The sequence below is a fragment of the Diospyros lotus genome, chromosome 14 (assembly GCF_014633365.1).
Source record: "Diospyros lotus cultivar Yz01 chromosome 14, ASM1463336v1, whole genome shotgun sequence".
Lineage (NCBI taxonomy): Eukaryota > Viridiplantae > Streptophyta > Magnoliopsida > Ericales > Ebenaceae > Diospyros > Diospyros lotus.
In genome coordinates this window covers 13,235,645-13,259,449 of record NC_068351.1, presented here as the reverse complement: position 1 = coordinate 13,259,449, position 23,805 = coordinate 13,235,645, and the positions used below count along the sequence as shown (strand labels likewise).

At 35.9% G+C, this 23,805-nt stretch overlaps 2 protein-coding genes across 8 annotated transcripts; one reads left to right on the top strand and one right to left on the bottom strand.

The window, feature by feature from the left end:
* The first annotated feature begins 1,256 nt into the window (after window positions 1-1,256).
* On the top strand, window positions 1,257-7,982 carry LOC127790024 (DNA-3-methyladenine glycosylase). Of its 2 annotated transcripts, none has more exons than XM_052319245.1 (6): window positions 1,257-1,838; window positions 1,990-2,061; window positions 4,336-4,459; window positions 5,090-5,160; window positions 7,261-7,318; window positions 7,377-7,624. In XM_052319245.1, the coding sequence occupies exons 1-6, from the start codon at window positions 1,383-1,385 to the stop codon at window positions 7,475-7,477; spliced, it is 882 nt and encodes a 293-aa protein (XP_052175205.1). In that variant the 5' UTR covers window positions 1,257-1,382; the 3' UTR covers window positions 7,478-7,624. The 2 variants fall into 2 exon arrangements, with proteins under 2 accessions (XP_052175205.1, XP_052175204.1); XM_052319244.1 differs by having other exon boundaries at window positions 1,260-1,838; window positions 7,396-7,982.
* Window positions 7,983-8,807: 825 nt separating this feature from the next.
* On the bottom strand, window positions 8,808-19,104 carry LOC127790023 (gamma-tubulin complex component 3). Of its 6 annotated transcripts, none has more exons than XM_052319239.1 (5): window positions 16,740-19,104; window positions 16,212-16,654; window positions 15,860-16,076; window positions 12,722-14,786; window positions 8,808-9,394 (listed from the first exon to the last, which is right to left on the bottom strand). In XM_052319239.1, the coding sequence occupies exons 1-2, from the start codon at window positions 19,019-19,021 to the stop codon at window positions 16,369-16,371; spliced, it is 2,568 nt and encodes an 855-aa protein (XP_052175199.1). In that variant the 5' UTR covers window positions 19,022-19,104; the 3' UTR covers window positions 8,808-9,394; window positions 12,722-14,786; window positions 15,860-16,076; window positions 16,212-16,368. The 6 variants fall into 6 exon arrangements, with proteins under 6 accessions (XP_052175199.1, XP_052175200.1, XP_052175201.1 ...); XM_052319240.1 differs by having other exon boundaries at window positions 14,660-14,786; XM_052319241.1 differs by lacking the exon at window positions 12,722-14,786 and having other exon boundaries at window positions 15,860-15,922; window positions 16,024-16,076.
* Between the last annotated feature and the right edge of the window lie 4,701 nt (window positions 19,105-23,805).

Sequence of the window (23,805 nt, the reverse complement as noted above, 5' to 3'; positions counted from 1 at the left end):
ATTTGTAAATTAAGAGAATTCTAAGTTTAATAAGACTCGTGTATGCAACCTAATGTAATAAAATTAATTTAAAACGTCAACAAATAAAAATAAATTATCTAAATTTATATCATATGCCCAAATATATTCAAAGAAATATAATACACATAAAGAGAGAAATCAGTACTTTTGATAATATAATATGTCATGTTGACCTAAGAAAATTATAGGTGTTAATAAGTTGTAAATACCTAAAATATAACTTTAGATAACATGTTCAAGAAAGATCAAGTAAATATGTAACCTGTAGAAATGGAAACCATAGCTGCTAGTTATTAATTCTAGTGCATCCTTCTATATGTCTTGTCCTTTTCTTGTTTATTTGATCTTCAAAAAAACTAAAATATGTCTTTAAAGTTAGATAAAGTTGTCAAATCATTCCAATTGAAACATTCAACTTAATGTGAGGTGTTACTTTTATCATTTCTTTGAATATTTTGGTTCTACCCAATTTTATTTTATTTAGTATTAACAAAATTTCTAAAGACATCATTTCTTTAATAAATACATATATATATATATATATTGTAAGGATAAATGGAGGGCTTTGGGAGAAAAATGATTGCTATATCACCATTTATTGGGTAGAAAGTCCCTTTTTTCAATGGATAACTGATTAGCACTGCACATTACTTAGTATTTTTATTTCTTTTATTTAGAATAATTATTTTTGTGCGGCCTCTTATACTCATGCCCTCAATTACATAAGGGGAACTAAATTATAAGTTAACGCTTTGACTCTTACTTGAAAGAAAAATCGAACTCACGATTCACTGGACTATACCAATATATTGCTCGTCTTTTTGTCATCTAACCTATACCCTAAGAGCCTTATTTCCTTTACTTATTAGATTGGTATAATGGCACAAAACACTAAATGGCTAATTTTTTTATGATCTAAGTGTTCGAGTTTCATTCAAATAATTTTGAAAATAGCGGAATTCTTCTCTGGATAAATTCAAATGCAATTATAGTTTATACACATTCGGAATAAACTTTTGAGAAACGATTACTTTTCTTATAGATCTCACTTTTACATTGTGCTAACAGGACGCTCGAAGATGCACCATAACTCTATCTTCACATAGATAATTTGTATTTCAATCTTATTGTTGACTCTCAATAATAATTTTATCTTTTAAAATGCTATAAAAATTTAAATATTCGATACTCTTGTTATCGTCTTTGTATTTTATCTCTGCGTCATGCTCGTAGAGGTCACTCTGTGGGTTATTTGACGGACTATAAAGATGCGATGGACTGTAAAGGAGATAGTAAAGCCATGCGGTTGTAGAGGGTTCGCCCAAACCCTTAACAAAAGGACGATCGTCAGCCTATAACAAATGAGAAACCTCAATACACATAAAGCAGCAGTGCACGCGCCAAGATCTACCAACAGGGCGATCGTCAGCCTATGCCTTCGTGCTACAGATAGAGCAAAGCACAATTACTCCATTTTCTCGATGCGAAGCAATCAGATGAAGAGAACTCGGTTCAAACGAGTCGCCAAACCCAGCAAGACGACCGAAACGAGCGAGTACAACGACGATCAGAAAGCTCAGACGGTTCTGGCTACCAAATCATCTAGCATTAGGGCCAGAACCAAATCCAGAGTCAAACCTCAAACTCAAACCCAGTTCGGAATGCACCTAGATTCAATCTCAGTAACCCACCATTTCTCTTTCGAGAAGTCATCCATATTGCCTCCTGATTTCTGTCAAATCGACGCTCTCGATCTCGCTCCCCTTCTTCTGGGCAAGTACCTTAGGCGAGACGATGTCGTTCTTCAGATTACTGAGGTAACTAAGCAGTTGTTCGACGAAATTTCCCAGTGAGAAGATTATCGTTGAACTCATAGCACATACCTGCCCGTGTATGTGTTTTGTATACGCCTCCATTTATTGATATGAGCAATCCATATTGTGAAATGGGTTTTCGTATTCTGAACAGGTGGAAGCTTATAGACCAAATGATTCAGCTTGCCATGGCCGATTTGGCATCACAGCAAGAACGGCCCCTGTTGTAAGATACTAATGCGATTTTTCAATATATGCTTTGTGCTTGCAATTTATACACACTTTTTAATTTGAAGGTTGTTCTTTGTAGTAGTTCAGGAGGCTAAGAATACCCACTTAACTTAAAGTATATATTGACATTTAATCATATTGGTTGTGTAACGAGTCTCTATATGATATCTCTGAATGTCGAATCGCATTAGAGAATCAGTATGTGTTGACATTTATTCATATTGGTTGTGTACTGATTCTCTACATGATATCTCTGAATGTCGGCTCCAGGGATTTGACCAGGGTGCCAAGCTAAAAAATTTCAAACTTCAAGACTCAAGGAAAAATTACCGTTTTCTCCTTCCGCGGGCACCCCCCGGCCCCCGCCGCCCCCCCCCCCCCCCCCCCCCCCCCCGGGGGGGGGGGGGGGGGGGGGGGGGGGGTGGCACCGCTGTGTTACCTCTCCTTTCCCTAATTCCCCTTTGTTTCATAAATTTAAGTATTTGTGTTGCATTGTGTCTTCACATCCTGCCCAATGTTCTGGTATTTGTACAGTTATACTAGTCAAATTATTCAGCAAGGATATGGAGGCATTAAATAAGCTCAGCCCATAGAAGCAAGGTGCCTGTTAACTAGGAATTTTCGGGATTATATTGTTTGGCTTGAGACAGATTGGCCTGCATGAACCCAAACAAGAATTTAGGTACCAGGAGACTAACTTGAATTGGGTAGGGAGTTCTCTTCCCAATCCTAGTAGGAATTATCAACATTTCATTTCCATTTACTTTTGGAACATTAGGAAATACATGCTAAACACTAAAATAAATAGAAAACTTTTGAAAATGTTTGCAAATAGTAATTGAAGTTTATGTAAACATTTGCACGATCTTAGAATTAAATAATTGGATACTTTTGAGCTCTATGCATCTTTCAAAATGTAAAACTTACAAGGAAGCAAGTTAGAAGTAAATTCAGAACCCATTAAATTAGGGTCTAGTAAATTTATTATATAAAACACAATTGCATACATTTCCAAATATGCATAAGATTCTGACTAACTAGAAAACAAAGGTTGACAATAATTAGAATATTATAAACAAATGCTACAATATTGCCAATTTTTAGGAAGGTTATTTTTACTTTCTATAACAATATGAAGAATAAAATTTTATAGAGGACAATGAATACTAAACACTTGGATTAAAAATTTTACTTGGTTAGTTGTGAATAAAGTTTGAAAAAAAAAATTCAGACTGTTATAACAGTAGAATGTAAACAAATTCCCATGATGGTATCTGTACAATAAAGTATCCATAACGAAATGATGAAGTAAGAGAATAAGTGATACCCAATTTTCCTTCTAGTTTATTTATCTATTTTTAAATGTTCTCAAACGTTCATATGTATATATAGAGATTTTTTATTGTCAAATACATTTTTATATTGATATAGATAAATAGAAAACTCTTGTTAGGCTTTCTAGTATTGTTGAAGAAAGTCATTGTTGTTTTGTAATGTTTTGGTGAGTTTCAATGTATTTTAAATGTTTCGGTACCAAATATTAGAATTTAGGTTTTCTAGTAATGTTTGCCATTTTCGGAGGAAAGAGAAACATTTTTAGCTGTCTTAGTGGAAATGAAATTTGTTCCGTGCTTATTAGGAATAGGTTCTAGAGGATCAGGTGTAGCTGCAAAATCGTTTAAACCTGTTCAGTTTGGATTTATTCTTAATTTTGGTAAAAACCAAAATCCTTTATATGTTTGGAGGCTGTAACCTTAGAAACGACATTATTATTGATTTATTATTTATAGAATTGTAGCACCTACAGTCTACTTCTCTCCTCCAGCCTTGATGCTCTTATCTTCATCCATCTTTTACATACCCATAATTCCTGTGTATGTGAAACCTAATTACACAATTTATACAACAATAATTTTACATTCACAAAAAAGAAGCAAATAAATGTAAAATGTTTGAATCCTAGAACGTGGATTTCCATCGTGTCCTGATTTTCCATAGCCGCTAGTACACCAAACTTAATTGTACTTCGTCTTTTTCATCATCATATTAGGGAGGCATGCTAATTAATTTCTGGAGAAGCAAAGTTTCCTAATAATAAAATGTGATTTGCTCAATAATGGGCGACCACAACAATGAGGCTACTTTCTATTCTTTTTATGGTGTTCCTAGTTCTTTGTATAGTGTTGGCAAAGTTTGAAACTTTAAACACATTTTCCAAGGAACGAAGCACTTGTTTTCTAATGTGTATAATCCATTTCTTTGGGTATAGTTTGGACCCGGAGGCCATGCATACGTTTACCTTTGCTACGGTCTTCACACAATGCTGAATATTGTGGCAGACAGGGAAGGAGTTGGAGCGGCTGTCTTGATTCGTTCCTGTGCTCCTGTCAAAGGTAATTCTCCTCAGGCATTCCTACAGAGTGGTATATAATCATTGTTTCCAATTCTTGCTTGTTCCAATTGCTGCCCTCTTAAAGCTTGCTGTTTATTATTGATCTTTGATCTTCATAAACAGACTTTTGTCTAATAACTGAAAGACTTGGTGAGTTTTAATTGAAGAAAGAGAAATGTAGGGTGGTAATCTCAAACAGCAGATTATTCCACCCAAGCCTTCTTGTAGTCAGACAAATTGGTGAATAAATGAAGGGAAATCTGCTCTGTTAAGCTGATACCATTGTTTCCTAAGCCGCTTACAGAATCTGAATGGCCATGATAAATAGTCCAAAAGTTTACTGTAGTCAACTACTAAAAGTTTCACTTGGACATAGATAGTCACTCAAGATATTGGCCTAACACTCATGCTGACCAATTGTTTGCCATGAGCTGAAATGTAAGGACTTTCCCACTCCAAGATTATAAAAAGATAAATAGAAGAAAGGAAAAAAAGTGGTATGAAAGATATATATACATATACATATATATAAGAGAAATCCCAGATAACTATAACGAGGAGACTTATTCTGTTCATCATCTGCAAGTTCATTGGCACTACCTTTCAATACTTAATCTGAAACAACATGCAGGGTTGGAGATTATTCAGCAGCGTCGTGGTCAGATAACAGAGAAGCCAGTTCTTCTGTCTGGACCTGGAAAGGTTGGTTTTAGTTAACTTTCTTTTATTTTTATTGTTGCCTTTAATTTGTTGGATACACTATTGATTCAGGGTACCATTTATTGATCAGTTCATCTTCTTTCTGAGAGGAAATTATTGAATTTTTTCCACATAAGTGGAGTTTTCAAAAATTGTCTGGCCAGGCTATAAATATTGACTCAGTTCAATATCCCCCTCTTCTAGAGATTTACCTCCTTTTCATGTTAACCCTAGCCTGTCAAATTGTCATTTTTATTTTAATGAATTCGTGATTCATGATATTTGGTTGAGCATGAATGACGAAAATCAACAGGTATCTCTTAGGAGAAGCAGCAATATCCACATTGTTGGTAATGTTAGGGGATGGGGAGACCAACATTAACTTGGGTTGAGATAATAAAGAAAGCCATAGACATTATTGTGGTTTAGTGAAATTTTGGCCCTTGATAGAGAGCGGAATGGAAAATAAGGTTCCATGTAACTGATTCCAAATAGTTGGGAAAAAGGCTTAATTCAGTTAAGTGGTGTAATTTATATTATTTTGAGTTTGATATGCAAGTAGTATTGAGCGATTAGGTTATCCTGATTATATATATATATATATATATCTGTGACCAAGATGAACTAATGAAGCTAACAAAGTTAACTTGCTTTATACAGTATTTGAAAAAATGATGCAGAGGAAAACTAGTGAGGGAACATTGGGGAAATATACTTTTCAGCTATCTTAGAGAATGAAACTTAAAATTCACCATTTATATAATATTGGGATAAAAGTGAATAAGGCATATGCAATGGGACTGAATTTGTTGATTAAAATTCCAAATTAAGTTCTAATAGTAAGTGCCTAAGAAGCATGGATGTCTGTCTGTCTGTCCGTCACCACGTGGGTATCAACGCTTAGTGGGCACTTATAGATGCTTATCTCACTTGTTCAAACATGTCCTATTTTATAGTTTTTTTTTTTTTTTCAAAATACTTAATTCACGCTCTGGGGATGCCCAATTCCATAGAAAGAATAGTATGTTCACCAGTTAAATAAATTAGACTTCATCTTATAAGTTTATGGGAGTAAGCTATAGATCAATTATAAAATTAAAAAATATATATATGAATATAAATCTGTTAGAACTTCTCCTACAGCCCTTTTTTTTTATTTCAAGAAATTTTCAATTTGTTAATGATAAAGCTTTTCAGAATAGATATTTAAAAAAAAATTATTTACATTTCTGTTGAACACAATTCTCCTCCGAGCACTACAAGGGCTGGGAAGTTCAAGTGAGCCTTACTGCAGCAAATGGAGAGGCTGCTTCTTTGTTTCAAGCCTGCAATGCTTAGATTTGCAATGTAGCAATCTCCAGGCCATAACTTTATCTCCTTATCCATCCAGGGGAAGAAGAGTTAAATGTTGATTAATGGGGGGAAAGAACAAATAAAGATTAAAGAATTAGGAGTGGCTGTTCATTTTTGCCTGGATCTTACAAGAGGCATGGTTGTATAAAATTTTACATAAATCATAGAGGCATGGTTGTATAAAATTTTACTGAAATCATAGAGGCATGGTTGTATAAAATTTTACTGAAATCATAGTAAACTTAAAAACAAGAAATGGCAGAAAAGAGGATTAATAGCCAGGTAGTTCCAATTGAATCTCTAGATATGTATTTATATAAAGATGTATGCATTACAATTGCAATATTTTTTTTTTCTCTTACATGAAATGCATTTATTTTTTAATATTCACTTCTATCTTTCTTCTTCTTCTTCTTCTTTTTATCATTTTTCCTAAAGTAAACTGAAGAAAAAGAGGAAACAAAATAGAGGAAGGATCCCAGTTTTATTTTTAGGACACGCATGCATTCTTGTATTAGATGGGAGGGCAAACCTTGCATCAAAGTAAGGTTACTCTGTGACTGAAAGCCACAGCTTCTTCAAGTTGTGAAAGCAACCTCTTTGCTAAGTAAGAGTAAGACTGCATACAAAAACGACCCTCTCTTGATGCTTACAGGCGGGGAGCTGTACGCTAGGGATGCTCATGCTTTTCTTTATTTTTGTATTAGATAGGTTTTGAAATTGCTTAATGGTTCTTATTTCTTTGTCTAGGTTGGTCAAGCACTTGGGATTTCAACAGAATGGTCTAACCATCCCCTTTTCACTCCTGGTAAGCTTGATATCATGCTCCCCCAACTTATTTGTGACTATATGTACTACTGATACAGCTGGATGGGAATCATCCAGGTGGTTTAGAACTCTTAGATGGGCCAAAGCCAGAGAAGATACTAATTGGTCCTCGTGTGGGCATCGAGTATGCTTTGCCTGAGCATGTCAATGCGTTATGGAGATTTGCCATCGCTGATACCCCTTGGATAAGTGCTCCCAGAAACACGCTCAGACCACGCAATGAATCTTCAATTTTAGACAACGAGGAACCTTTCTTGGGAGATCAGGTTGCGAAAAAAGAGAGAAAAGGGTAAAAATAATGTAAGGATTGCATGATTTGTGAAAGTTGTACAGTAATGACCAAGTTCTGGATTGAACAGGATGACCTTACAGTTAGTCTATCATTGACTGTTTTGTTCTCTACACTCCAAAAACCCTTAAAAAATCAAGTCTTTTTTTATGGGATCTTTGAGAATTTCAGATTTTGGGTTTTAGGGATTATTCTTGCCACGGAGTCAAGTAATATATGTATGTGGCCTCTTCTGAATTGCTATAAACAAGAAGTTTGCTGCAGTTATGGCCTAGTTGGCATGTATATTAACTAAAACATGAGACTTTGGTTCATGAATATTAAAATCTCATTCAATTTCTTATTGTTGATGTCATCAGCTTTCTTCCCATGGATTTTATGTAAATTTTGCTTTCAAACCAGTACGACTCCATGCATGATCCCATAGATGCTTGTTACTAATGTGAATGCAATGCGGCTTCTTCTGATTGGAGAGGATGCTCGTATCATTGAAGAGATCAGTGAACTAAGTGGATGCATTTACTTATATATTACTTGAGAGTAATTATAATGCTCTAAACTCGGGTCTGGTCTCCTTGTACTCGTGCTCGTGTACTTGAGGTGATAAACGAATATGCAAACGCTTTTAATTTATTTATTTGTGTGTATGCTCATCTTTGTCAATTGTAACTGCAAATAATAAGCCAGCCACTCCAGCAACATTGAAACAAGGTAAAGCATATTACATATTGACATAAAAACAGGTCGAGCTTATTAATCTTATTAGGTGATGAGGTTAGAAGTGTACCAAGGCCATGCCTGGTTTGGCCTGCTGTTTTGAATTTGAGGGAAAACAAAAAAAGAACAAGTCTACTTTGGATTAACACAACACGGGTATGATCACTGATTATCAACATCTCCCGGGTCCATGAAAACGTGAGCAAGTTAGTAACTAAACAAATTGAAATAGCATCGATTAAGAAACAAAGTGCTGCTTCCGACAATCACAGGCCATTCCGCCGACATTCACTGAATGGACGTAGTGCTGTTTAAACTAAGCAGCACCGGCTGGGTAACAACTAGCCTTGGGTAAAGTTTGTATTAGCAGTAAGAAAAGGACAAAGCTTTAGCTGCTTTCAGGGGAAATTTTTATTAGCATTCTTAAACGCAGCCGCAGGCGGCAGCAAGCAACAGACGGAAATTAATAATAGCTGACCTCTGCATTTCAACTCTTCTATCCAACCGGCGGAATCTGATCAATAAAATACAAGTCTCCTGTTTCATCTAAAACTTCAACCCCAACAAATATTCTGAAACCAGACACATTCAAATCCCTAACCTGCTATATTGGAAAGGAGTGCCATGCCGAGCCAACAGGCGTGCATGGCCTGGCCAACTTCACTAAGATATTTTCCAGTTGTCTTGTCTTGATGCTCACTACATCATCATTCTCGGCCTGAGTCGGAAGAGAGTGAGAACGGGAGCGCATCAATCCAACTACATTAAGCATCTTCAAGTCGAAAGGAAACAGCCCCGTGGCTTACAATTTCTTCACACCCAAGATTCACAACTCTATTTGTGTTCAGCTTGGACTGTTGAACTAAATTCTTTCCAAGAAACAGCTAAAGGGCATTGACATTCTACAAGTTATTCATAGCATGAAAGGAGTCTCCCTCGCCAACCACAAGCATACTGTGAAAATGCTTTTATCAAGGTGTAGCACATTCAATCATCACCTATTAAGGTGAGCTTTTCCCACATGGGGAGAGTCGCACACTGTTCAGTTACCTAGCAATTTTAATAAAGTAATGTTTGTTAAAATGACTAAAAAAAAATTATATCAAGATAAAATTTAAATAATTTTCAGACAAAAATATGAAATGATTAAGATAAGGATGAGAACCATTTTAAAATTTTTCTTAAACTATTTGTTAAATTTTTAGAATATACAGAAAAATGTGTCATTTTTTCTTATCTATAAGATCTAAGATATGTTTATATAGAGCAGAGAAGAGATAAACATATTTAAAAAATATCAAATAAGTTTTAAGAATTGCCAGATAAATTTAACAAATACATTAAAAATCATAAAAGTCTAGAATATTTTTCATATTTTATCTTTTCTAATCTATATTTTAGTTAATAAACACTATCTAAAAAAATCTACATATACAACAATCTCTAGCATTTTTCTCTCATGAAAAACCTAGACTTGTGTGTCCATTAATAGAATCATTGTATGAGCTCAAACAACCTCCTCCTGCTTGATTCGGTAGATGAGTCATATTTAATGCAAATATGAGGCGGTGATCATTCTATCTTTAAGGATTAATTACACCAATAATAACTCAACTTTGCATTCTATTACTGTTTGATCACTGAACTTTAAAATGTTACCTGTTAGTCACTGATATTTCAAAACGGTTACTATTTAGTCGCTGAACTTTGAAATATTACCTGTTAGTCACTGATATTTCAAAATTATTACTACTTAGTCACTGAACTTTAAAATGTTACCTATTAGTCACTGATATTTCAAAACTGTTACTAATTAGTTACTGAACTTTAAAATATTACCTGCTAGTCATTGATATTTTATAATCGTTTTTCACCAGCCACTCGATAGTCACTGAACTTTAAGTTCACGAGTGACGAATGATGAACAGTTTTGAAATATTAGTGACTAACAGATAATATTTTAAACTTTAGTATAATAATTTTGAAATATCAGTAACTAATAAGTAACATTTTAAAGTTCAGTAATTAAACAGTAACAGTTTTGAAATATCAATAACTAACAGGTAACATTTCAAAGCTCAGTGACTAAGCAGTAACCGTTTTGAAATATCAATGACTAACAGGTAACATTTCAAAGTTCAGTGACCAAATAGTAATAGAATGCAAAGTTGAGTTACTATTGGTGTAATTAACCCCTATCTTTAAACATCATTATATGGATGATAAAAGTAAGGATAAATTTCAAAAATTACTCCTAATGTTTGGTTAAAATGCACCAACTACTGTATATTTTCAAAAATAGCACAAACCTCCTTCATTGTTAACTGATCATCAAAATTAACCATTTTACACCCTACATTTAGACTCCATTTTCATCTCTCTCCGCTCTCTGCTCAGACTCTCTTATCCCTCTCTTCGCAAACTGCAAAACCATCACATCTCTCTATTGACAATGTCGTCCCTGTCACTATCGTTGTCGCCATTATAAAAAAGGTCGCATTCCAAGCTGGTCTCATTCTCTCTCTCTCTCTCTCTCTTCCGTTTATCTTTCCCGTTCAATGATGACAACCTGTTACCGATCAATAGCTAAAACCCTATCACTATTAATGGGGTTGCAACCATCAATTCATCACTGATAGACAACAATACCAACTGCAAACAAGGGAGAAAAAGACGTAAGGGAAAGAGAGAAAAAGAGAGGAAAGGGGGGAAAAAAAGTCAAATAACCCACACAATCATCGTTACTAAAAAAGACAATCAACCATGGATGAGGTATGCTCTCACTTGTCTAGGTTCCAATCAAAACCCAACAACAATACTGGGTTCCAAAAACCCTAAATTACAAGGGGTTTCTAGAAAACATTATCGGTGATGGAAAAAAAACTCCAGTATTTGACGTCTCTCTTTCTATCTCTCTATATCTCCATCTCCAAATCTCTCTTTATGGGCCATCATGGATTCTCTCTTCTCTTTATCTCTATCTCTCTCCCTCTATCTTATTTCTCTCTCTGCCCATTGAGCTCCAGGAGGAAGAGCCCATCAATGTCGATTCTTTCTCTCTAGGGCAGATCATTCTTTCAAAAAGGAAGAAACATGATGGTTCTTCCAACGTCCATTGTCAATGGGCTTTAAACCCTTCAATAACTAAGCTAGTATTTTTTTTTTATTTTTCTTTTTTAATTACAGTGAGATAGTGGCATTTTGGGGTTTTTATTAAAATTAATTGTTATTACTTCATAACAAAATGGTATGTAATGATGCACAGTGACTAACCACAAGGGAGGTCAGTGACATTTTTCAAAAGATATGAGTGGTCGGTGCATTTTTAAGCAAACCTCAAGACTAGTTTGTGAAATTTATCCTAAATACAATTACAAAATAATGTTAATGACATAATAATTAGATGTTACAGTGAGAATAACCAAGGTAAAATAGTTTCTACATTTTTAGTTTCACATTAAGGATATATCCCTGAAGTATTTATTAGATATTAATATTACTAGCTCCCAACTGAATATTGCTCTTTCTCAACAAAAATATATTCTTGATTTGTTATGTGAGATAGATAGGACTGTTAGGAGCCAACCCTATTAGTATGGCTATAGATCAAAATACCAAATTTGTAACAAGTAAAGGTGAGCAATTAAGTATCCAAGTCAATATCAAAAATTAGATGGGAAGCTAAATTATTTTACTATCACCAAAACAAATTAGCACTTGCCACCAGCGTTGTCACTCAATTCTTAGATTCACTGCACTTAAGTCATTAAAAGGAGGTAATTCACATTTTGAATTTTCTTAAGGCTGCACCTACATTGGTTTATTTTATCAAGACAATGGTTTTACATAGATTTGTATATTCCTCGTCTAACAAAAGGTCTACAACAAGGTATTCTATATTCGTAATAAAGTTAGTACTAGAAAGAGTAAGAAACAAACATAGTAGCTTAATATAGTGTTGAATCTAAATGTAAAGCCAAATCGATAGCAATCTACGTTGCCACCAATCATGTATTTTATGAAAGAACTAACCGTATAAAAGTTAGTATAAAATGTTGTCAAAGCTACACATGAAAAGTTTGAAGGTCAATTTGCATACTTGTCCAAATCTTTTAAGGGTGCTAAAGAGAGCTTAACTTATGACATATGTGCGTGTGCGTGTATGCTCCAATTTGAGGAATGCTAATAGACATTCACATTATTAGATGTATAGCAAAGATATAGTTGTAACATTCATGTAATATGCTTTTAAATACAAAACCAACCTAGAACAACCTGAATTACGTTTCTAGTATTCCACCATTCTGAGTCAAATTTTACAGTTTTCAAATCTGATAATGTTTGTCGATTACCATACCGGCCAATATTGGTCCTTACCAAGAAAAGGAGGACATTTATGGAAGCCCCTCCACCAATAAACCCCATTTTAAGTGTTCCACCTCACTGTTTGAGGGCAGTGACATTGCAAGGGTATGACAAGAAGCTTGCATATCTTTCTATGAAGGCGATAATGATACCCACCGCTCTGTCTGCAACAAGGATTATGTCATCAAAATTCCACACATCTTTCACCGTGTTATGTTGATCCTCAGTATGGCCTTGGTAGCTCAAACCTGGTATCATAAGGCAAGCCCCATTTGATCATAAAACCACTTGAATTTAGTGGAGGTTTTTAGCCAAAGGCCCTAAAATCCCCATCAACACAAGTTCCTCCATAAAAGGGTTTCCTTCGTCTATTGTTCATATCATTATGGTTCCACTAGTGTAATTGTTGATGCTCAAGAAGAGGATCTACAACTTCTCCAAACATCATAATTTCTAATTACTCGCTAGCAATCTTCCTTTGGAATAGATTCAGAGAGACCAACAATCCTGAAAAGAATCCCTGCCAAATTCAATGATATATGCAATATTTTGAACTTGCATATCATTTTTGGTTGACTCTATTCAATGGCAGCAGCTTGACAACTCTGGCTGCTAAGAACAGATTTATCCTCCTTTAACCTGAAAGGCAAAACAACTGTATTCTAACAGTAGTTATCTACATTGATTCTTAAGGTACTCTTGTTTGTTTGATTTGGATAAGTCCCTACTTGGTCTGAAAATTGTTGTAACCACGAGTCATCCAAATAATTTCCAGGTGCTGATTCTTGATGATGGTTGCAGCGAAATGTTTCAAAGAAGACTAATTCTTTCTATTAGTCTTCTTTTTCTTTTTTCTTTTTTTTTTTTTGTTTTGTTTTGTTTTCTTTTCATTTTCTTGCAAACTCAAATCTTGATTTTCCAAACAAAAATCTCGGCTTGATGAGTAGAGAAGGGGCTCCTCTGAGACTTCTTTCGTTCTTCATCATCCTCTTTTCTATTATTCTCAATTTGAAACCAATTCCAATGCTTCTTCCTTGTCTTCACACCCCCCCCCCCCCAAAAAAAAAAAAAACCTTTTTTTCATTTCTTCTTAATAATGAATGATGCCATATCTAGGTTAAAGTGATACCAGACCTAAAGTTAACCTCATAGAACCCTTTTTGTTTCTTGTTCAATTTGTTTTGTTTATTAAGTTGTTTCAGCAATCAGTTTCCTTGGTTTTCTCTTTTAGCTCGGTTCAGTTGGCTTGGAGAATAGTTCAGTTTGTTTGGTTTTCAGAAATTTCAGTTCAGTTCCAATGAATGTTCACCCTTGGGCGGTTGAACGAAGTCTTTAATGTTGCTAGCATATTCAAAATAATCTAGACAATGTAAAGAGATGATGATTTATCAATTCTACCTTAAATTCACTGCATTCCCTTGAGAAGTATATGAATGAAGGTCTGTTAGGTATTGAACCATTTTCAATCTAGCACTTTCTCAAAACCACTTAATATATGAAATCACACCATCATTTGCACTCAAAGCTCCCTTTGCCAACTAGTACTGAACTTTTATTCAACTTGCAAGAATTTGGCATAGAACTCAACAATCATACCCTCCCAATTGAGGATTGGGCCAGGCAGAGGCAGGAGATTAGCATATCCAATTTAGGCCTCCTGTTGGTCATTGCTATATGCACCAATTGCATCACCAAACCAAACATGATCCTCAACACACCCATCTCCATTGAACCACAAATTTGGCATAATGCATCCAAACCTCTGCTTTAAAAAACTAAACCGGATTGATTGGTCAAACCAGGATGGAAAAAAAACTGGCCGACAAAAATGTGGCGATTCACCAAGTGATTGGACTATGATTTCTTTTTTTATTGTTTAGATTTAAGTTATAATTATCTTTTATTTAATTCATTGTTTGAAAGTCAGTTCAACCCTGGTTTGAGCCTTACCCTTGAATATTTCCTTTTCCTGTTTGGTATCCCAGCCTAATCATCAATCCACAGAAACACAGCATGTTTGCTTTCTCTACAAGGTTCAAAGGGCACAAAGCCACGAACATCACATCAGCATTGTTACCTGTTAATAGCAGAGCACTGCCTTAACCTACAGTTGGACATTAACAAGTCTTATGAAAAATCATGCGCTACTCTAGACAAAGGATGGGACCTAGAATTGTATCAAAAGCACAACCAGTCATGGAAATAGCAATGTCATCCGCAATTTGGGAGTATAAATTTCCAAGCAACATAGAGTTTTGAGCCTAATCAAGGAAAGACTTGGTTTATTGATTGTATTGCTTGCTACAAAGCAAACCAAGTTTCAAAAGTGAGAGGTGTATTGATGGGTTGACCTACATAGGCAAGGAGTAGAAGGATATCGATGAGGAGCCAAATCCAGCTCTTTGTGGGACTGAGAGCGTGATCACTTAGCCTCCTATTGTCTCTACAATTGATGGGACTGTAGAGGTTGCATTGTTCCAATAAATCCATATGTCTCCCCAGTGGTATGTCAAATTGTTAATATAAGAATTGGGAAGAAAAGTGTAGCATGAAAGAATAAAAGGTGTAGATGAGAGAGGAAAGATAGAGCAACAAGACTAGAAAGACAGAAAGCCACAGGGACCAACCATGTTCCAGATGGTCCCTGAACTTTTTTTCAAGCACGATCCTTTTTTTTCATAATACTTATCTGCATATAGGATTTTCTTGGATAAGAACAGAACTGAGATTGCAGTGAGACCGATGTCTAAGGTCCTAAACAAAAAAAGGAAAGTTGAAAACTCTAGAATGTCAAACAACTCAAACCATGAGGACCACGAACCTAATGTGATAACATAAGATAAGAAGATTGGAAACTATACCCCAACTATGGCATCTCCAACTTGGTAGCATAGATTTCTATTGATTGAAAACGTTAGAGATACTTATCAAAACAAGAGGGGGGGGGAAGAAAAGATTAAAACAGAAGTGAAGCCCTCCCCATAACTGATAAAGGTAGTCCATATTTTTGTATGAAATCATACTTTCCAGATAAGGAAACATTTATGCACGCAAATAAAGCTATAACCTAAAAACCAATATAGATAGTTGTAGCTGTACAATAAATGTAAAGAACAGATACAAATTGAACAATTAGGAAGCACCGCTTACCATTTAGCCAACACAGAACTATGGTACAGCTGTACAAACTCAACATGAATAGCTTGCAACCACCTCAAAAACACATGAAATCGTCATTTGGGTGTCGTAGAACAATATAATACGTGTACACTGTACACAGCTACATCAGCATACTAATCATGAAAGTAATATACCTTCAACACTACCTTAAAAAGCTTCCAAACAAACCATCCAGAACAGAAGTCATCTGAAGAATAAGAAAGAGAATACATGTATTAGTCTGCAGGGAAAAGAGAACTAAATAAAGACAAAAATGAACTAAATGATTATTGAAGCAAAATCATGTATGGACTGTAAAACATTAAAAGAGAAGCTAACATACCCAAAACGGCAAATAGAAAAGGCAAGTGCTAGTTCCCGAGTTAGCTGTCCACCGCAAGCCATTTGCACATTGGCAATCGGTGAATAAACAAGAATCTGCCATGGTTTGAATTGTTAAAACATTTATTGGGACCAAAACAAGACACTGTAAGCCATGTCTATGTGTTGGGCTCAATCCTGCTGTAAAATTCATTGAAGTCAAGCCGGAAAAGGAGAAACTTCAAATCAATGTGTTGTTGCACAGGCAACCAAGATATAAAGCTTTCAAGCAATGAGGAATACTCCTTGTCAATTGCATCCAGTTCTTGTTCCATATTTTTTAGAAATTCAAAAGCCCGTTGCATTAGGGCCTTACGGCCTTCACTAACCCATGATCCAGGCTTTGATGCTTTATCATTTGAAGGCAAGCGTGATTTGCTCTTGTCTCTAGAGGACTCCATGATTCTGCACAACACAAAATTCAGGAAAGCTAATCAATCAAATAATTAATTAACCAATCTATAAAACAGTGAGGAATAGAGATTGATACCTTGCTTGCAACTCGTAAATTCCTTCATATAAACGATCTGCATGGCTCCGAAATAGTAGGATAAGATCAAACAAAACAAAGAGAGTCTTATATAGTGTTTGAGATCTTTCTCCGAGTAAAGATTTCTCAACAATTGAATTCAGGTATTTCTCATGTGCTGCAAGTAGATCATCAAGATCCCTAGCAGCTTCCATTTCATTTGAAAAATTAGACCACGAAACCTCCAAGACTTCAAACATAATATAATACTGCAAATGTGTGACAAAATGATTCATGTCATCCCTAAGCACTTGACATCGTCTTGAGGTCAAAAGTAACTGCAACTTAACAGAATGTTGCAGCTTACTGAAAAAGTGAGAAGTGATAGAATTTGGTTTCATTGTCTTCCAGGCCCCTATAAGAGCATGTTCCACCCGTCTAAGCTTCCACAAGAAATTGAAGATTCTTAAATACCTTTCCATAACCGACTCTGTAAATACAGTGTTTAATGGAATTCTTGCATCATATTCCAAAGAAAAAACATCCCAGCCCCTATCTCCAGCATTGTGTGGCATCATCTTCACCCTTAACCTATCCAATATGTCGGGATCATCATACTGTGCATTAGATGACCGAATTGCACTTTCTAACAACCCAGCAAGCTTGAATGAGCTTATGTTATTAGCAGGCTCTGATAACTCTGGCCCAACAATATCCATTAGATACTGAACAAAGTCACCTTGGCCAAGTAGTAAATAACGCTTAATAGCAAGGCAATGTTCTTTGAACTTGTACCTCTTGTACAGAACATCAATCAGATGCTTGTCAATTCTCTTTGCAGCTTCAGCAACCAGGGATTCAAGTGCATCGGTTTCACCATATCCAAGACCCCCTCTTGTTGTTGTGGTACCTGCAGCTGCAGCAGCTTCCATTGCAGCATCAGCCCAACCGCGATCCTCACAGCATACCCGGAGGAAATTTATGGACTTCCCAGTCCTTAATATCCGCTGAGCAAGAGATTGCGATATGAAAGAAGGAAGCATTCCAGCATGAAGCTGGTAACCCTCTGTCCAAAGAGACTCGGCTTTCACTGGCTGACTCAAAACAAAAAATTCAGCAAATATGTCTTCAAGCTCCCCTTCTAAAACCCAACTCCTCACCATCTCAAAAAGGGGAGAACAAACACAGCGCAGTAATCGCCTCATGAAATTATGCACAAGTGGATCACCATGAAGAGCGTGCATATGAATTGCCCCTGCCATTGCCCCACCCCTCAGAACCTTGCAACTGTCAACAAGAACAGCCATAAGCCTCATTTTCACCATTGGTTCAGCAAACCAAACGGACAGCCTCCTCAATGATATATAGTTTCCAGAACTCGCACTTTCTGAGACCAGGGGGACAGGATTCATAGCTTGCGATTCAAGCACAGCCAACAACTTATAATACTCAGAAAGCTCATCTTGCAGTGCAGCACAAAAGGCTTGTCCAACTGTGCCAACATCTTCAGCTGGGAACCGATCCATGCTCTCTGATATATACCCTTTAACCTTCCTAAACAACCACCCGAGCTCGCAGAGCTTCCTAACCATAATCCTAGTAGATCTTGGTGCTCTAATAGCATCCGGTAATGTATACCCATCAACATTTTTGTCAAATTTCACATACTTCCCGTCAATTCCTTGGCAAGCGTACAGCACATCCCTAACCAAAACCTCCTCGGACACCTCATTCTCTTCCTTCAACAAAATCGCAAACTCCCTATACGCCAAATCACGAATATTGTCAGGGTCTTTCGACACCATCAAGACACCGCCACTCCAACCCTTCTCTACCTTCTGCCGATTACTCAAAGCCCTAGAAGTAGAAGTACCGTTCGCAGCAGAACTGGAGCTATGATTCAATTGAGCATCAAACAATCGAGATAGTCCAGAAAACGAAACGGTGGAATCGGATCGAACCTTTTGGTTGCTCCGATCCTCGGAGACGACTTTGAGCAAATAGAGCACGGCCCACTTGTTGTTGACGCTTCCAGGGCCGGTTTTGGCGGCGAATTTGAAGTAGAGGTCGGCGAAAGTGAGAGCGTCGGAGGATTTACCTTGGGTGGCGAGGCGGCGCTTGATGGACTCGGCCATGGCAGCCTCGTCGGCGGCTATCGACGGCGTAAGTTGGCTGGATAGAATGCGAATCGCATACTTGAGAGCTTGTTCTTCATCTTGTTTGGAGGGATTGGAGTTCGTGAAGAATAAGCGGCGGACAAGCTCCCTCACTAGATCTAAACCCTTGTGGTTGCCCTCTTCCATGCCCAATTCTAGAGAGAGAAAGTGTACTCAGAGAAAGGGCCAGAGAGAGAGAGAGAGAGAGAGAGAGCACGAGCGAGGGTTTCGCTTTTGGCCTTTTTGATTTTATGGGCGGGGAAATGAAGCAAACCTTTCAAAAATTGCAGTTTTCCCCTTTTGTGATACATATATATATATATATATTCTTCGATATATTAGGTAATGTTTCTACATCAATCGATGTATTATTAAATGTTTTTTTTAATATTTTTAAAAATAAAATTATTTGATAAATTTAATTTATTATATTAAAAAATCCAACTCAACTTGTATATTTTAGTATAAATTTAAATAATTATAATTAAAACTCAATTCAATCTTGGCTACTCCACCAAACAAATATCTCGTCACATTGGGAAGTTCTATCTGCAATTCACAAATTTGCTTTTCACACCCACACCCTGCCAAATTCTTCACTAATTTTAAAATTCATATTTTATCCCTAACAACTTATTCTTTCTTTCGACCGTCGCCTCGCCTCTCTCTTTCTCTCTCGCATCATACACACACAAACACATACATATATATATATACACATACGCACGGCAGCCATGGCTATCAACCCACCACCATTGTTGGGTCCATAACCGACCCTCTCTCTTTTTCTTTTTCTTTCTCTTTCTATTTCTTTCTCTCTTTGACGGTCGTGAGGTGGATTAATGATAGCGGCCGACCTACTGAAAGGAATCGCTGAACCATAAGGTTCGGGGACTTTTTCGAATCGCAGGGTTTGGGGGTCGAACCCTTGAATCCTAGGGTTCGATGATTCCCCCCAGTGGGTTGACCATTCTTGACCGTCCATTTTTTCCTCCGACCATCATTGACCGTCGCATCACCTCTCTCTTTCTCTCTCGCATCATACACACACAAACACATACATATATATATATATATACATACACGCACGACAGCCGTGGTCAGCCATGGATGCCAACCCACCGCCATTACTGGGTTTATGGCCAACCCACACTTTATTTCTTTCTCTCTTTCTCTATAATGGTCGTGAGGTGGATTAGCGATAACGCCCGACCCACCAGGGGGAATCGCCAAACCCTTGGGGTTTGAGAAACCCCCGAACCCTAGGGTTCGATGATTCATCCCGATGGGTTGACCATAGCTAACCCATATTGGCAATGGCAGTACTGACCCATTTTGCAACTATCGCAGAGAAAGAGAGTATGTGTGTGTATGTAAGCTAATGGTGGTGGGTCGGCAGCCATGGCTGCTGCCCGTGTGTATATATATATATACACGTATGTATTTGTGTGTGTATATGTATATGGTGTGAAAGAAAAAGAAAAAAACGAGGCGATAGTCAAAGGAAATAGTGGGTTGTGGGATAAAATAGGAATTTAAAAATTAGTGAAGAATTTGATAGGGTGTGAGCTGTGAAAAGCAAATTTGTGGATTGCAGATAAAATTTCCCCATCTCATTTCATCTCAATCCCAAACGAAATGTAAAACACACGCACGAATCGTTAAGAATTATTATGATAAATTTTTTCTCTAATAAAATTGATATTTTTGTAATTTGTCAAATTTGGTTTCTATACTTTTATATAAATGTCTAATTTAATATTTTTTTATTAATTGAATACTTTAACTTTTACAATTATATCAATTTAATACATGTGCAGATTAGTAGTTAATTACCGCTAGTCAAACTAATGGTTGACTCGTAACGGCCAAATTTATTATTTTTTAATAATATAAATATTAGACTAACTAAATTATCTATTTATATAAAAATTTACATTATTTAACATTAAATGTTTATCGAATTATTTTGATTTGCTTTTTTTAACAGTTAAGCAATAGTAACGTACTATGTTTAAATTGCAAAAATACAAAACTAAGTTTGATATTAAATATGAATTTGATTATTTGAATCTAAATTTAAATATAATTATAGATATCATAAACCGTTTGATTACATATATATATATATTTATAATATTAAATATAAATATATATACAGAGAGAGAGAGAAAGTTAATAGTGAAAAACTTACCAAGGGAAAATTTTAGAAAGTCTGACGGGCTTATCGAGCCGACTATCGAAAGAGAGTAAAAAATAATTTTGTCCCTACGCTCTGCTCTCTTTCTTCTTCTTCCAAGGATTGCCCCGCCCTTGTTTTGTGTGTCTTTTCTGCCATGACCGTCTCCTCGCCTTTCCTCGCTATCGACTGTTGGCGAGGTGAGGCGGTGATGGTAGAGAGGCGACGGCCATGGCAGGGGAGATGTACAGAGCAGGAGTGGGGGTAGTGACTTGCTTTACAAATTTATAAAGTGGAAAGGGGTAAAATTGTTTTTTTACTTTATTTCTGTAAGGAATTTGGTAGGTCCGTCGACCCTCCTTACCAAGTTACCAACGACTTATGGGATTAGGAGTTGGTGACGTGAGAAGATGGATGGATAGTGAGGATCGTTGATGGTGATGACGGCAATTCTCCAAATTAGGAGGGCTTTCATTTTTAACTGCTGTTATGTTTGAGTGAATTTGAGAAAAACTGGGGGTGGGTGTTATATGTTTTATACATAGAATAGTTAAAATTAATTTAGATTATAAAAGAATTTGTAGTTTGAACTTATTACAATAGCATCATCATTTTGCAATTTTTTTATATCAAAATAGTCAAAACAGCATTGTTTTTATCAAATTTCTCTCTTTTTTTTTTATATATTATCTTATCTTTTAATTTTGCTGATCTAAGATGCAACAGCGATGGCTATTGGTAGTTTTAAAATAGGATGTCTCTAGAGATAACAATGTGAATAAATGGAAGAAAATGAAGCAATGATAAGAGACAAGGGGTTCGTTGCCATCACTTCTTCCCGTAGCCTAATTCATGAGAACAAGCTGAGAAAGATCTATTGAAAATGAAGAGTTTGTTGTATGTTATGTTGCTTGAACTCTCGTCCATCATTATTGTTTCATTTTTTTTGAATTTAGAGGCAGATCTAGTGATAGATTTGGGAAAGGGATGGCCCCCAGATCCAAAAACCATTTCAGCTTCTAATAATCCAAATCCCATGACAGATTTTGTAGAGGGCTTCCCCCTAGATCCTCCCTTACTTGGATTGTTTGCCCTATTATCGCCAGCATCACAATTGCTTCTTCCAAATCTATACATTGTCGTCACCTTCATCACCTACTCCAAATCTGCTAAACGTCGACGTCTAGGTGGCCTATTAGATTTACCAAAAAAAAAGTAAGGAATAAGTGAGAAGAACATAAACAATTCATAAAATGACTACCGTTTTAGTCAAAAGAGCATTGTTTAAAGGAAACTGCTATTTGGACATCTTAGACTACACCTGTTATAGAAAATAATTAAAATAACAAAAATATCCTCACTCAATTGTAAAAATTATACAATCACCATTTTATGTTCTTCCTCTTTTTCCCCTCACCCAGGTACCCCATGGCCGCCTCTAGCAACTACCTATCACTACCTCATGCGTGCGACCGCCTTTGCATCTTTAATAGTGGTTGGTGCATGAGCAGCGATGTAAAGATAGCAATAGACGATTGTTGAAGATGACCATGGAAAAAAATAAAGAAATGAGAATAAAGGTGGCCATTGGGCGAGATGAGAGAGAAAAAGAATAAGGAAGGATAAAAAGTGATGGGTATTTTAATCATTTACTCATCTTTATGTAGTCTTTTCTATGGCCCGATGTATATGCAACAGAGTTCTTGTTTTAATGAGTATAGACTACAACTTCTTTAGCACTCTAGATTGATTTTTGCTATTCTCTTATATATAAAATATAAGAAATGTTGAATTAAACATTAACATAATTCAAGACCTAAATTGATTTTTTCACGGTACATTGATTTTCTCACTTTTCCTTTTATATGGTGTGTTTTTTAGTGCCCTAAATTGAAGTTTTTCAATGCAATTTTCATTTGGATTCAACCGACATGATAGATATTGAGTGTTGCGTTGTCCATAATATCATAATGAAAGAGGAAAATATGCTAATTTCACGTTACATTACAACAATAATAATAAATTACTCTAGGGGTATATCTCTGTTGGTAATAAGAAGATGTGGAAAGTACTCATTGGAGTGATAGTCTTAAGGCCCTTGGTTGTGCACTCATGTTCAAGCCTTGGCCAGTGCGAGGCACATCCTTAATTTAATCTCCTATCATGTTTTGGGCCAACAGGTTGGGGCCGCTTTGGTGTGAAAAAAAAAAAATTAAATTCACTCTTATTATAATAAACCTTTGTGCCTCATTATTTATAGTCCTATTTTATATAATAATAATTATTATTATATAATATATCATGTTTAAAAATTTTTATTGAATTTTATCTAGTGTTCATCTCCTCATTTCTCAAGATATCTATAATAAATGAAAGCTTTTCTGTGTCAAATTAAAACTAGAATCCAATGTTTATTATTATTATCATTATTTTTTAAATATGTAGCAATCATCAATAAAAAGTGAGCAAACTTTTATCTAAATGGAATTTTAATTTATATATTTATGTTAATAAAATTATAAATAATATTATATTAATAATTTATTTTATGGCTTATTTATACTTTAAATAAAATGAATCGACATTTAATAACGGGGGAAGACTGACTTGCATTGCATCCCTGCTTGTAAGTAGTTGTAGCCATCAATGATACGTAGGTAGGACGTGCAACATGGAGGCTCGCACGTAGAGTAGAGGCCAATTCGTCGGCGGTTAAGACTCTCCATTGCGACTTTCCCGCGATGCTCTAAGA